A 15676-nucleotide genomic window follows, 5' to 3' on the forward strand; every position below is an offset into this window, starting at 1 on the left:
GAATGGGCAGTAAATGCTGGCTCAGTCAGCAATGACCACAATTTTTTTTAAACAACTTGAACTGAACAAGACCATTTACAAACTTCACCTCAATTGAGCTTCCAATCCCATATCGTTCTCTTTCAAATCTTGCATCCATCACCCATTCTTGCTTGCTAATCTGCACTGCCTCCTGGTCTGGTAGTTGTGCCATTTGGACATTCTCATCCTTGTATTCAAATAGCTCCATGTCCTTGGACCTCATATCTCTTAATCACTTCCAGTCATGCAATCCTCTGAGTTCTATCTATTTCTCCAATCTCTTGCACCAGTTTTAATCTTTTCATCATTGATAGCCATGTTTTAGTTGCTGTGCTCTGACATTTCGAAATTCTCTTTTTCTATCTGCCTGTCATGGACACCTGTCCTCTTAACCATTTATTTGGTTTACTGTCAGATTTAGTCTGACCCATGCTTCCATGAAGTACCTTGGGACAATTTGCTGTTAAAGGAACTATATCAAGACAGGTGAGCATTATTTAATAGTGAAGAAAAATGCATCCTCTACTTTAATTTTGTTGTCATTTCTTATCTCTCGTGAATTTGTTTTTTTATACAGGCGTGTCAAGAACATACAAACTAGGAATTGAAGTGGACCATTCACCCTTCAATTCTGCTTTATCTTTCAATAGGATGATCTTGTACCTCAACTCCACCTACCAGCCTACTCCTATATCCTTTTATTCCTTTAGTATTCAAAATCTATCAACCACTATCTTGAATATGCTGGCTGGCTGACTGAGCACCCACCTTTTGGACTGGAGCATTCCAGAGAGTCCTTGAAGTAAATACATTCCTTCTTGTCCTAGTCCTGAGTGGTCAATGCCTTCCAGTGAGATTGACTGAATTCCAGAAACAAAAACAGAAATTACTGGAAAAGCTCAGCAGGTCTGGCAGCATCTGTGAAGAGAAGTCAGAATTAATGTTCCTCAGAAGGTTAGGAGAAGTTTTGATAGAGGTTTTCAAATCCAAGGGCTGTTGGTACAGGATAAACTACTTCTATTGATGGAAGAATCCAAAACCAGAACACGACAATGTAAGCTGATTGTCAACAGAAGCCAAGGCCACAAAAGCGTTTTATGTGGTGACTGGTTAGGATGTGGAATGTAGCTTAAGCCTCAGAGTGTAGCATAAGCTAATTTTGTCATGTGGTTTAAAATAGAATTGGTTAATTATCTGACAGTGAAAGGTCTGCAGGGCTATGGGGAAAGGCTGTGGACCAGGACTAGATGAGCTGCTCTTGCAGTAAGCCATCATGGGCACCACCTGTGTAGTAACTATTTGATTCCATGATCCTTTTGCAATAAAAGCTGGCACACCACTAAGTTTTCTCCTTGCTTGTTATAACTGCATGTTCACTGTTTGATTTATACACAGACACACTCTATTCCCTGTGCATAATGTTTCTCAGTCGTCCTCCATTTTAGATCCTTCATGATTTTCAATTTCACAAGCTTTCAGAATCTGCTCATTGATCCGTGATCTTTAATGGTGAGAGTGATGAACCTAAATGCAGACGCCTAAGGGTACACTCGTTTCACATGACATTCACTGGTATGTGCTTCCACAGCTGGTGGGGATCAGGTGGAAGGATTTGTGGCCCCCAGATGATATGAGAAAACTTAGACACTATTTGGATTACCTTTCAAGAATTTTTCATTTTTGAAATGCCTGACTTTTCCCTTTCCCCTTTCTGACTAGGTCCTTACAGTTTTGTCCAGCAGCATCTCATGCTGGGTACCGATCCACGTTCTATCCTGAAGGATCTGTTGCGAGGGAGCAGTCCTCCACCTGATCTCGATGACATGACACTGTGGCAGATTGTTCTGAACATTTTGTCAGAGCCACCAAAACGGAAGAAGCGCAAAGATATTAACACCCTTGAGGATGTGGTGAGGATCTTGAAAGAGAGCAAAAAAATCATGGTCCTTACTGGAGCTGGGGTAAGTATTAAGGAAAAGTGTTGAATAACTAAAATATCACAATTTTACAATCCTCTTACCTGTTGTAAATGCAATGAGTAGCAGCTGCAGGCTATTATCAAATTGAAATTGTCTTTCACAACTAAGATCTTTGTCATTTTAGAAGAGTTCATTTTTAATTACCATATTTTAGTAGCGTGAATTATAGTAATAGTTTTTATCAAGCTTACCTTTTTGATCTGTTTGCAATTGTGTAAATATACTTCCTGTTTGGGAGCATGCATTGGTTTTTCTTGGTTCTCAGTTTGAAGTCATAGAGGTCTACCAAATGGAAACAGGCCTTTTAGCCCAAATTGTCCAACCTGCCCAGTTTTCATGTTTAAGCTAGTCCCATTTGCCTGTGTTTGGTCCATATCCTTCCATGTCTATCCCTTCCATGTATCTGTCTAATTGTTTCTGAAATTACGAAATTGTACTCACTTCTACCACTATCTTTGGCAGCTCATTCCAGACACTAACTACCCTTTGTGTGGAAAAAAATTGCCCCTCTGGATCCTTTTGTATCTCTCTTCTCTCACCTTGAACCTATGCCCTCTAGTTTTAGGCTCCCCCACCATGACGAAAAGCTGTTCATAATTTATCTTATCTGTGCCTCTCGTGTTCCCTTCTCTGTGTAAAATCATTGCTAATCAGCCTGAGCTTATCTCTAGTGTAACACAAACAAAGTGCTGGAACAATTCAATGACTCTGGCAGCATCTGTGGAGAGAGAACCAGCGTTCATGTTTTGATTATTTCAGATTTCCAGCAACTTGCTTTTCCCTTCATTCCTAATGGTTGGCCCATGTGGCTCATATGTGATCAGAAGAGCTCCTATTACAGTGTGAAAAACTGGTACAGTTTGATGCTGTTGGTTCCTTATGTTTGAATTGAATCTTTGCCAGAAACATGCTAGCGATACTGCTCTGCATCACATTTTCTAACTGGAGCATGAAATTATGTGACAGGAACAACGAAGAAGAAATATACACCTGTCCAAACTTTGTGGCACATTAATGTGCCAGGTGTGGGAAAATAATGAAAAATTGAGTAGGAGTAAGGCCTTTGATCTTTTAGTAAGTTTGTATTTTGTTTGCAGTGATCTTAGAAGTGTCAGTATTTCATCAGTCTCTTGGTGCTGTTGCATTGTTCAGCAGTTTAGTTCAGCAGTCCCTATGTATAAGATTCATGTTTAACCATTGTATTGGCAAAGAAGGTTGAATTATTAAATCTTTTAAGTAGAAGTAATAGTTGGAAAACGAACTAAGTTAAATATGCTCTCTGTCTTTGAGTTGATTGATATATTTTTGGGTTTTTCTAGGTCTCTGTTTCATGTGGAATACCAGACTTCAGATCAAGAGATGGAATCTACGCCAGATTAGCAGTAGATTTCCCAGACCTTCCAGATCCTCATGCCATGTTTGATATTGAATATTTTAGAAAAGACCCCCGGCCATTTTTTAAGTTTGCAAAGGTAGATATCACACAAGAATTCTTTAAAAACTTGTTACGTGAGTATCATGATTGATTTAAAGGATGAGATAAAGGGAGGGTGAGGATCAAATAGACAGCGAGAGAGACTTGAGACAGTAAGGTTAAAGCAAAAAGACAGATACATAAACACTGTCATCCAATTACAGTTTATAAATGTAAATTTACCAACTTTACCCCATTAATCATTAGTGAGCATGAAAACAGTGTTTATACATTCACAAAAAGAGACAGGTTGAGCATGATTGACGTGCTGCAATGAGTTTCAATGCCAGTATGATGCCGGGTCTGTAGGTGATAAGTCTCGACTGATGGACCATCTCATCTCAGACGACACGTTGAACATTCACAGCTGGCATGCTGGTCGACCTCAACCAGCCTGTGTTTGCAATCCTCAAAAGTATATCCACAATTGGTTGTGATTCTGCTATTGGAAATAATTTACTTATTTATTTGGACTGTGCTTGTTTACATTAAAAGTCAATTTAAAACGATGAGACAGGCTTGCATTGGGATGCATTTGTGTGGGCTAGACGTGACATACATAAATGCACAGGAACCGGTTTTATGGATGCAAAAGGAATTTGTAAACACATTGTGCACTTTTTTCATAAAACGAGGGTCATGGAGACAACTAATCTATTCTGCATCCCCATGGCAATACCCCGACCAATCAGAATCTATCTGGTTTGACAATTAAGATTGCTGGTTCACTATTATTGCTGTATCTCCATGTCAATGATGGCCCAACCAATCAGAACCCTCTTCTCATTCGATATAAGATCATGTTCCTTTTTGGAAGGCTGTTTCTTATGTCCTATTTCTGATGAAGACAAGACAAGAAGCTTCAACTGCTTGTCAATATTTAACAAAGTTTATATTCTGTACTACTAAGCAGCAATGTTTATGCAGGGATCTCATTGCTGAGTGTTTTCCTTGATCTTTATTCATTGTCATGGATTGCTCCATTCTCCTCTCACATTTTGGTTGCATATCTTGTCTTTATTTCCAAGTTGCTGTTTTTGCCTAGTTTCATGTTGCGTTTATGCCTCCTCAGACAGTGTCTCGTGCTGATTTTGCATAACCTTTGCTGCATATTATGGTGTTATCCAAGTCCATGGGGTCAGTTTCATGTATGTTGATGGCACTGAGCATGATCTCGTCACTTCAGTCTGTTCTACTATAACCTATGTTTCCTTTAACGCGATTGGCTTTAATGCAATTGAAGAATTTAGACCGTTACTTGTAGAATTTAATTGGCTATAATGCGATTCCGGCTCCATTATTGTAAATGGGGCGGCTATTACACAATTTTCTTACAACGTAAGATCGGAACTATCACATCATATCAGAATTGACTGTACCCGAATTGACCCTCTGGTTTTTTTGCACCATCTCCAAATACTTGCTGGCATTAAGTCACAGAAGAACTTAAACTTCCTCTGCCTTTATGCTGACACAACCATAACCAAAGCCTACATTTGTCCAGTTTCAAATCCGTTTCCTTCTTTGCTCAAAGATATGGAACATAGAATGACGTTGAAGCCTGCATTTCCACGTGATCGGTCCCAATATTTACTTTAATGCACTTCCGCAACTCTTCCAACTTCTTCCCTTCTTTCGAAGAGTCGGTGTGGACTTGTTGGGCCGAAGTAATCACCCTAAGTAATCTAATTTATCTAAATCTTGGCCAGTGTTGCCTTTTGTAGCTTTACGTGGTCCAAGTTCCCATTTGCAATAAAGCCCATCCTCTGGGAATTCTATGCCTTTAATTAAATTCACTCATGAATTGTGGGCATCGCTGGCTGGTCAACATTTATTGGCCATCCTACTTGCCCTTGAGAAGACAATGATGAACTGTGTTCTTGAACCTCTGCAGTCCATGTGCTGTGGGTAGACCCACATTACCATTAGGAAGGGAGTTCCAAGTTTCTGACCCAGCGACAGAAGGAATGGCGATATATTTCCAAGTCAGGATGGTGAGTGGCTTGGAGGGGAACTTGAAGGTGGTGATTCACATATATGTGCTTCCCTTGTCTTTCTAGGTGAAAATGGTTGTGGGTTTGGAAGGCGCTGGAAAGAATCTTTAGTAAATTTCTGCAGCGCATCTAGTAGATAGTACACACTGCTGTTACTTAGTATCTGTGGTGGAGAGAGTGGATGTTTATGGATGTGGTCTGCTTTGTCCTGGATGGTGTCACGCTTCTTGAGTGTTGTTGGAGTTCCACCTATCTAGGCAATTGGGGACTATTCCGTCACACTTCAGACTTGAGGCTTGCAGATGGTGGACAGGCTTTGGGGAATCATGAGGTGAGTTACTCACTGCAGTATTCAGAGTCTCTCTGACCTGCTTTTGTAGCCAGGTATTTATATAGCAAGTCCAGTTGAAATTCTGGTCACGGTAAACCCCAGGATGTTGATTGTTTTGGCTTCAGGTGATGGTAACACCATTGAATGTCAAAGTGTTGTGGTTAGATTTTCTGTTATTGGTGAAGGTCATAGCCTGGCATTTGTGTGCCACGAATGGTTACTTAGCACTTGTCAGCCCAAGCCTCAATATTGTCCAGAATTTGTCACCTTTGAACATGGACTGCTTCAGTGTCTGAGGAGTCACATATGGTGCAATTCTGAAAACACTGTGCATTCATTGGTGAACATCCCCATTTCTGACTTTGTCATTGATGAAGCATCTGGTGATGGTTGGATCTAGGACACTACCCTGAGGAGCTCCTACAGAGATACCCTGGAGCTGAGATGACTGACCTCCAACAACCACAACCATCTTCCAATGTGTCAGGTTTGACTCCAACCAGCGGAGCGTTTGCCCTCTTTTCCCCCCCCCCCCCCCCCCATTCTTATTTATTCCAGTTTTGCCAGAGCTCCTTGATGCCATGTTCGGTCAAATGCAGCCTTGATGTCAAGGGCTGTCACGCTCACCTCGCCTCTGGAATTCAGCTCTTTTGTCTGAACCAAGGCTATAATGAGGTCAGGTATAATGATTCCTGAAGAAGGGCTTATGCCCGAAACGTCGATTCTCCTGCTCCTTGGATGCTGCCTGACCTGCTGCACTTTTCCAGCAACACATTTTCAGCTCTGATCTCCAGCATCTGCAGACCTCACTTTCTCCTATAATGAGGTCAGGAGTGGAGTGACCCTGGCAAAACCCAAACTAGCCATCACTGAGTAGGTGCTGCTTGATAGCACTTGATGATGCTTTCCATCACTTTACTGATGATTGAGAGGAGATTGATGAGGCAGTAATTGGTTGGGTTGGATTTAACTGCTTTTTGTGACATAACTGGGCAATCTTCCACATTGTCAATATATGCCAATGACATAACTGTACTGTAACAGCTTGGCTAGGGGAGCAGCAAGTTCTGGAGCACAAGTCTTCAGTACTATTACCGGAATGTTGTCAGGGCCTGTAGCCTTTGCAGGATCCAGAGCCTCCAACCGTTTCTTGATATTAGGAGGAGTGAATCGAATTGGCTGAAGCCTGGTACCTGTAACATTGGGGACCAGTAGAGGCGGCCAAGACTGATCATCCTGTCAGCACTTCTGGCTGAAGATTGCTGCAAATGATTAGATTCATGTTTTGCACTGACATGCTGGGCTCCACCATCATTGAGGATGGGGATATTTGTAGAGCTGCCTCCTCCAGTGAATTTTTTAAAATTGTCCACCACCATTCTCGAATGAATGTGGCAGGAGTGCGGAGCTGAGATCTGATTAATTCGTTGTAGGATCACTTAGCTCTGTCTATCACTTATTGATTATGCAGTTTGGCATGCAAGTCGTCTAAATTGTTAGCTTCACTAGGTTGACATTTCATTTTCGGATATGCCCGATGCTGCTCCTGGCATGCATCCCCTGCTCTATCAATTGAACCAGGGATGATCCCCTGATTTGATATTAATGGTTGAGTGGGGAACATACTGGACCATGAGGTCGCAGATTGTATTGGAGTGCAATTCTGCTGCTGTTGGTGGCCCACAGGACCTCATGAATGCCCAGTTTTGGGTTGCTAGATCTGTTCAAAGTCTGTCCCATTTAGGATGGTGATAGTGCCATACAATACGATGGAGAGGATTCTCAATGCAAAGGTGGGGCTTTGTCTCCACATGGACTGCGGTGGTCACTGTGGAGTGACTGTGACTGTGGACTCACATGTAGGCCAGACTAGCTGAGGGGTGCAGATTTCCTTCCCTGAAGGACATTAATGAATCAGATGGGTTTTTATGACAATTGACAATGGTTTCACAGTCACCAGTAGACTCTTAATTCCAGATACTTAAAATTGAATTCAAATGTTGCCATCTGCTGTGACAGGATTCAAACATATGTCCAGTGAACAATAGCCAAGTTTCTGGATTAATATATTAGCAATAATACCACTCGGCCATTGCCTCCTCTGGGTGGTCTTTTGCTTTGCTTCAGACTTGCACAGTCCAGCAGAGTCATGTTCTGGAGGTATGAACTTCATCCTGTGTTGCACCTACTAATTTGAATGCTGTAATGCTGAGGTTACTTTGCATTAGTATAAATGCATAAGTCCACTGTCTTGATGATGATAAAAGTAAACAAATGGAAAGCTAATACTTCCAGTTGAAAACTAATAACTTCATTCATTGGAAATGGCTTAAAAGTCTTTGTATTTCACTGCAGAGCACAATTTTCTGTACAGTCACCCTGCAATGACTTTGTTGCTTTATACTATAATATGTGCATGATTCTTCGTCACAAATAATTCTCAGACCTTTTTGGCTTCATCCATATTCACCCCTGGTGATTCGTTGTCACCTGCAAATCCCTCTAGGCCTTGCTACTCTCTCGTACTGATATTTCTCCCAGTTTTCTCTGCTGCAGGCACATATTTGTCTGCTTCTCATCTTCACAGCCTTCATTGAACCATCATGATATGCCTTTTCTCCTGCACTTTCAAACTTGATTGGCATCCTTCTGTGCCTATCAAAAATCTGAGGACTTGCATTTGAGTTCATGCTTTACCTCTTTCGATGTTTGGCATTACCTGTTTAGATCCTTAATTGCTATCCTTTCCACTGCTATGTTTTTTCTTTTATTTGGTCATGGGATGTGGGTCACTTGCTAGGTTAGTGTTATTGTCCAAAGGGCCATTAACAGTCAACCACATTTCTGTGGGTCTGGAGTGACATGTAGGCTAGACCAGGCAAGGACAGCTGATTTCCTTCCCTAAACGGCGTTAGTGAACCAGAATTTTTTTTTAAAATTGTCAGTGATTATGTGGTTGCCATTAGACTAGCTTTTTTATTTCATAAATTTTTAAATTGAATTTAAATGTCTTCATCTATCATGGTGACTCCTGTTTGCTACAGTAACTGGTAGAACAATGTGATCTATTCAGCATTGCACCCCTTTCTGTGACCTACTGTCAGTAATATGGAACCAGAAGGCTTACCATGATGTGGTAGCACTTGAATTGTTGACTTTTAAATAAGCTTCTACTGAACTAGTGCAAACTCTGTCCTTATTAAATGTAAGGAGGATTTGCTGCAAAATTGATTCATGGAGTGAGGAGGTAAACAGTTTAAAGAGTAGGGAGTTCATTGAGCATCTTGAATAGGCTCACCCAATATACTCAGAATTTTAGAAGCCTAGTCAGATAAAAATCTCACCCTTGATGAAGTTGTGTATTAAGTATATGTACCTTAATTCAATATTAATATCTGAACTCCTTAAATTTGAGAACAATTCCTTGTATTTTTCTTACATAGGAGATTTATCCTGGCCAGTTCCAGCCATCTCTTTGCCACAAATTTATAGCTTTGCTGGATAAGCAAGAGAAGCTGCTGCGGAATTACACCCAGAACATCGACACCCTGGAACAGGTTGCTGGCATTGGCAGGATTGTCGAGTGTCATGGTTAGTTGAGGATAATCTCTTAACTAGGTACTAAAATTACTGAATGAGTCTTCCACCACTATACCCTACACAACTCTGCTCCCTTACCCTAGATACCTCTTGCTGATCCCCCACATCCTCGGCAATTACATGCTTTTATGAGCAGAAAGCATTGTAGTTTGTTTGCTGCTTTTTTTGTTTGATCCAAATATAATAAAAGCAGTTCTGAACAATTACAAGTTAGGGAATGTGTAGCACTGCTGTTAAGGACATGGTCTCTGTGACCTTGCATCTCAAGTACAAGGTTACATGGCTCCAGTCAGTGGCATGTGTTTGAAAGCTAGCATTCCACACCACTTTGGCATTGTGCCATTTATATTCTGTTATTTCTGGCTTGGCCTGGCAGATGATAGAATCGTTTATGGGGCCAAGCTCTTTAAACACATTTGAGTTTACAGATATTTTGTAATCAACATGTTCAGTGATGTGTTCTCACACCTCTGGAGTAGATGGGAATTGAACCTGGGCCTCCGGGCTCAGAGGATGCTACCACTGTGCCACAAAAGCCCTCTTTGGAGTTTAATGTACTGGAGAAGAGCCAGGATTTAGCAAAGGTTAAAGAGAGATTATCTTTATGATTCTACATCCAAGAATGTTATTTTGAAAATGTTGTTATATATTGCTGAAGTGATGGTGTAAATTTTATGTGTGAAATGTTGGACTCCTTTCTCCTAACATCACTTTAGAGGAACCATTATTTGGATCAGTTTACAACTTTGGATTGGCAACACTTTCCAGACTAAGCTTTTAGGCATTCTTAAATTTGTGTGAATTTTTGTTCTTGATTAGTAGCAAAACTGCTGCTTTATTTTCTGGAAACTTTTCCACAGGCTCATTTGCGATGGCTTCTTGTTTGATGTGCAAATATAAAGTTGATTGCGAAGCAATCAGGAAAGATGTTTTCAACCAGGTAAGAATAAGCCTGTTTGTTGAATATTTTTTACAGTTGGTCTTTGAAATCATCAGGGGTTGAGGCATGTAATTGGGCCTGCCTCTCCTTTCCTCAACTAATAAAGGTGAGATGCATTGGCTTGAAGTTTCTCCCTGCCCACGACCCTGGCTGATTTTGGACTGCTGTCCGTGCAGCTTTTATACGAGACAGTGGGGGGGGGGGGGGGGCACAGATAACATCACATTGGTTTTTCATCCACTGTTTGGTTGCTAAATATGGAGACTTGACAGTTTACCACAGTTCACATGGTCAACCCCATTCTAATATTTTAGACTATAAGACAATAAGAAATAGGAATAGGCCATTCGGCCCCTCAAGCCTGCTCTGCCATTCAATAGGATCGTGGTTGATCCAATGTTCCTCATGTCCGCTTTTCTGCCTTTTCTCCATAACCCTTGATTCCCTCACTGATCAAGATTCTTTATATCTCAGCCTTAAATATACACAAGGACTCTGCCTCACAGCTCTCTGTGTGGCAAGACATTCCAGAGACACTGAGCCTTCACAGAAGAAGTTCCTCCTCATCTCAGTCTTAAAAATGTACCCCTTTATTATGAGGCTATACCCTTTGGTCCTAGACCTTTCCATGAGGGGAAATAAATCTCTCAGCATTTACCCTGTCAAGCCCCTTAAGAATCCAACATATCTCGATGAGATCATCTCTCACTCTTCTAAACTCAAATGAGTTGAATCCCAATCTGTTTAACTTTTGCTGATAAGACAATCCCTCCGTATCTGGGATTATCTGAGCGAACCTTTTCAGAGCAGCTTCCAATGAAACAATATATTTCCTTGAATAAGGGAACAAAAACTGGTGACAGTATGCCAGATGTGGTCTCACCATCACCTTGTACACTTGCAATAAGACTTCACTACTCTTATACTCCAACCCCCTTAAATAAGAGCCAACACTCCATTAGCCTTCCTGATTATCTCCTGCTCCTGTGCGCTAGCTTTCTGCGCATCATGCACAAATACCTTTATATTGCAGCTTACTGCAATTTCTCTCAAATTAAGTAACATTCTGTTCTTTTGTTCTCCCTTCCAAAATGAACAACTCCCACTTGCCAAATTTTTGCACTCACTTAACCTGTCAAAAGTCTGTGTAAATTGTTTGTATGCATCTTGCAACCTAGCTTTCCATCTAATTTAGTGTTAACTGCAAATGTGGCTAAAGTGTGTGCGCTTCCTTCCTCCAGGGCATTTATTGCCGCACTGGATTGACTGGAATTTTTATACCAAGACTAATTTAGAGACCAGTACATGTTTTGTTGAGAAATGTGTATCTCTAAATAAGCAGAATAGCTTGTAATGTGGAACTAATTTGTGTATTCCATTCCTCATCAGGTAGTGCCCCAGTGCCCAAAATGTCCACCTGATGTTCCTCTTGCAATTATGAAGCCAGATATAGTATTCTTTGGAGAAAATCTACCAGAGCAATTCCACAGAAGTATGAAATATGACAAAGACGAGGTTGATCTCCTAATTGTGATCGGATCTTCCTTAAAAGTGCGGCCAGTGGCCCTCATACCAAGTAAGAAATTCCACCCTTCGGTTAGATCCACATTGATGGCTTGTGCTGCTCAGGTGCAATCATAGGCAATACATTTTGAAATCCAGAAAATTGAAGGTCACTGACTTGAAACATTACTTCTATTCTCTCCACAGCAACTGCCTGACCTCCTGACCTTCCAGTATTCTCTTATTATTTGAAATACTGAAGTTGGGTATCACATTCAAAACATTTCAAACAGTGCCACACCGTACATAAGGGGCTGCTTGGATGTGGTGCTTTTTGTGTGCAAGACCCATCTCTCTACTGCTTTCAGCAAAAGTCTAACTTTCGATACTTAGTTAGATTTGCACTCAAAGCTTGGGTTCTTCCTATGGCATGTTCTGTATAGAAGTGTATTTGGTTTATGTCATGTTACATATGGCTTTGCACCCGTTACATAGTCTGTTAGTCATTGCTTTTTGCATAAACTTTGAAGCAGATGAAAATGCTGTTCTGTTTTTAATTAACATGCTTCAACAAATTCTGGCTTTTATTGGTAGAGGAATTGAGTTCCGGAGTCCTGAGGTCATGTTGCAGTTGTATAAGACTCTGGTGTGGCTGCATCTGGAGTATTGTGTGCAGTTTTGGTCGCCATGCTACAGGAAGGATGTGGAGGCACTGGAACGGGTGCAGAAGAGGTTTACCAGGATGTTGCCTGGCATGGTAGGAAGATCATATGAGGAAAGGCTGAGGCACTTGGGGCTGTTTTCATTGGAGAAAAGAAGGTTTAGGGGTGACTTGATAGAGGTGTACAAGATGATTAGGGGTTTAGATAGGGTTGACCGTGAGAACCTTTTTCCACGTATGGAGTCAGCTATTACGAGGGGGCATAGCTTTAAATTAAGGGGTGGTAGGTATAGGACAGATGTTAGGGGTAGATTCTTTACTCAGCGAGTCGTGAGTTCATGGAATGCCCTGCCAGTAGCAGTGGTGGACTCTCCCTCTTTATGGGCATTTAAACGGGCATTGGATAGGCATATGGAGGATAGTGGGCTAGTGTCGGTTAGGTGGGCTTGGATCGGCGCAACATTGAGGGCCAAAGGGCCTGTACTGTGCTGTATTTTTTTCTATGTTCTGTGTTTCTATGTTCTAAATCTTAGTTCAAAACTGCTGGTGGTGATTGGACAGTGGTCTGTCAATTGTAGAATTTGGGATTTCTCACTTACACTGATATATCTTTTGGCCATAAGGCATTTATGAGCTTTGGTGATCTCAAGCTAGTAAATCATGGTCACACCTTGAAGGAGAAGGGCACCAGATCCATGTAGGAAACACTACCTGCAAACTCCAAACCCAGCCACACTGCTTCCTGACTTGGAATTGTACTGCTCGTTCTTCACTGTCAATGGGTTAAAACTGAAAATCTCCTTTGCTAACACCAGTGTGTGTGTCCCTGCTTGCCAAGTATAACAATGGTTGAAAATGGTAGCTCACCCACACCAATGGGATAGGTAATAAATGCTAGCCTAGACACCCATGTCCTATGATTAAATATTTTAATTTGAGAGGGCAGAAAGGCCTCACAGATGTGTGGGCAAGAGGGACATTGTTACAATTGTGCCATGCTGTTCTGAACATTGGGATGTTGTTAATGCTGAGTGAAGGGAGATGTATTCTTTGGAAATTGGAGCACTCACTCCACGCAAATTGTGCAAGTCCAGATGTAAGTCCAAAATGAACATTGAAAGTAATTTCACATTCTTTGTATAATTGCTGATTGGAAATCTGATTTGTTTCTTTCTCTCTAACAGTGTGAGAGAGAGAGAGAGAGAGAGAGAGAGAGAGAGAGGATACCTGTGGAAAATATCCACCTACTTTGTTTTAATGTCTATTGCGTATTTGTTACAAGGTTCAGCAGAACTTTTCCCTCTGTTCTTGATGGTGGTTGGCATGTGCAGTTGATGAAATTGAGCTTTAAATGTCTTTGCTTTTCAGAATATAGTGATTTATGTTGGCATGCACTGGTGGCCAATTTTGAAAGTGTGAGCAGTACATGTGGCACATTGTGACTATTCACAGCTGAAGGTGAAACAAATTCCAACCTAAAGTCACAGAGCCATATTGGACTTGAAACATTCATTCAGTTTCGCTCTCTACAAATGCTGCCAGACTTGCTGAGTTTCTCCGCATCTGTCATACATTATTGAGTATATGCTGTCAGCCAGGTTTTCAGTTTGGTTTGTAACTTGCTTAGACCCTGGCCCTTAGGAAATGAGATAAACTAACTCCTTCAGCTACTGTCCAGCCAATTTAGTAGTATTGAGAATGGTTTTAGTGTTTTTAGGTATGCGCAATTCAGTGTCACTTTAAGGGGTTATCAAAGAAAATGGGTTGCTTCAAACTGAAGCCAGTTACTTTTCCTGTATTCTGCTCATGGGGTACAGGTGTCTCGGGCATCTTCAGCATTTGTAGCCAAGCTAGAAGGTGGTTGTGGTGAGCTGCCTTCTTGAGCCGCTGCAGTCACCATGGTGTTGGGGCACCCACAGTGCTACTGAGAGGGTGTTCCAGGATTTTGACCTCCCCCCTCCCCCCCCGGCAGTGAAGGAATGACAGTAACACTTGTTTATTGCAATTGTTTCAGTTTGTAATTTATGATCTGAAATTGGCAAATGGTTATGTGTATTTCCAAATCCTACTTGTGAGTGGAAGGAGAGTTGCAGGTACAGGAAGTTTTGAAAGAAAAGTCGGATAAGCTGGAAAAATCTAACCGTTTTGATCAGAATTGTGGAAGGAAGAGGCAAATTGAAGTTTCAGGTATGAATCCTTCATCACACTCAGATATACACCTTGAAATGATAATTTGGCATTCTCTGTCCAGGTCAGAATTTCCAGGCATTACCTTCATTGTTTAGTTGTGTACTTTTGTAGTTTTCTGTGTAGTATGATCCTAACTCCCCTCTCGATTTTTACACAGGCTCTGTACCACACCATGTGCCTCAGATACTCATTAATAGGGAGCCCTTGAATCACCTGAACTTTGATGTGGAACTGTTGGGCGACTGTGATGTTGTCATTAATGAGCTATTTCATCGTTTGGGTGGAGAGTTTGAAGAACTTTGCAGCAATCCCATAAAGCTGACAGAAATCACTGAAAAGCCGCCACGATTGCAAAAAGAGTCAAAATGTCCCTCGTTTGATCTTCCACCCACGCCTCCCATTTTAACAGAAGATTCTAGTTCATGTGAACAAGAAATAGAATCTCACAGATTGACCGCAAGAAAAGTTTCTATCACTAAAAGTTGTGAACCTGTTGGAGAATCTACTACAAGTTGTGCAGATGAAAATCCAGAGCAATCTGAGGGAGAAAAAGATCTTCATGAGAAGGAACTGGAGAGCAAGAGTTCTGTGGAGGAAAGTTTTGGAAATTGCACTGACGAATCTGTTGAGAATAGTTGTCCAAACCCAGGGCATCATGTTCCAAGTAATATAAAGCATACTAAAGAAGCCTTCAAAAGAGAATGGAGCAATAAATATCCAAAAGAACAAATCAGCAAAAGATTGGGTGGTAAGTCTTGCCTGTAGACATTTTGTGTATCCTTGACTGTTGATATATTCCATGCACTGGACAACAAAGGACAGTGACCAATGCTGTGTTCACCAGCAACCCACCAGAAATATTAGCACACCAATGTATAAAATCAGCTCGGGGAGCTGCTGATTGCTGGTGATTACCTTGTCCATGTTCAGTATTGTATGTATTTATAAATACATGGACCTGGACATTGACTGTAGCTATTTGA

General features: G+C 41.3%; 1 protein-coding gene across 2 annotated transcripts in view; it reads left to right on the plus strand.

The window, feature by feature from the left end:
• Positions 1 to 15676, plus strand: part of sirt1 (sirtuin 1) — a 34663-nt gene that overhangs the window by 13701 nt on the left and 5286 nt on the right. For both annotated transcript variants that reach the window (XM_072557960.1, XM_072557961.1), the window contains exons 3-8: positions 1741 to 1982; positions 3320 to 3472; positions 9243 to 9390; positions 10260 to 10339; positions 11729 to 11915; positions 14851 to 15441. In XM_072557960.1, the coding sequence (XP_072414061.1) occupies positions 1741 to 1982; positions 3320 to 3472; positions 9243 to 9390; positions 10260 to 10339; positions 11729 to 11915; positions 14851 to 15441 (1401 nt within the window). The remainder of the gene's footprint in view (positions 1 to 1740; positions 1983 to 3319; positions 3473 to 9242; positions 9391 to 10259; positions 10340 to 11728; positions 11916 to 14850; positions 15442 to 15676) is intronic.

The sequence above is a fragment of the Chiloscyllium punctatum genome, chromosome 38 (assembly GCF_047496795.1).
Source record: "Chiloscyllium punctatum isolate Juve2018m chromosome 38, sChiPun1.3, whole genome shotgun sequence".
Lineage (NCBI taxonomy): Eukaryota > Metazoa > Chordata > Chondrichthyes > Orectolobiformes > Hemiscylliidae > Chiloscyllium > Chiloscyllium punctatum.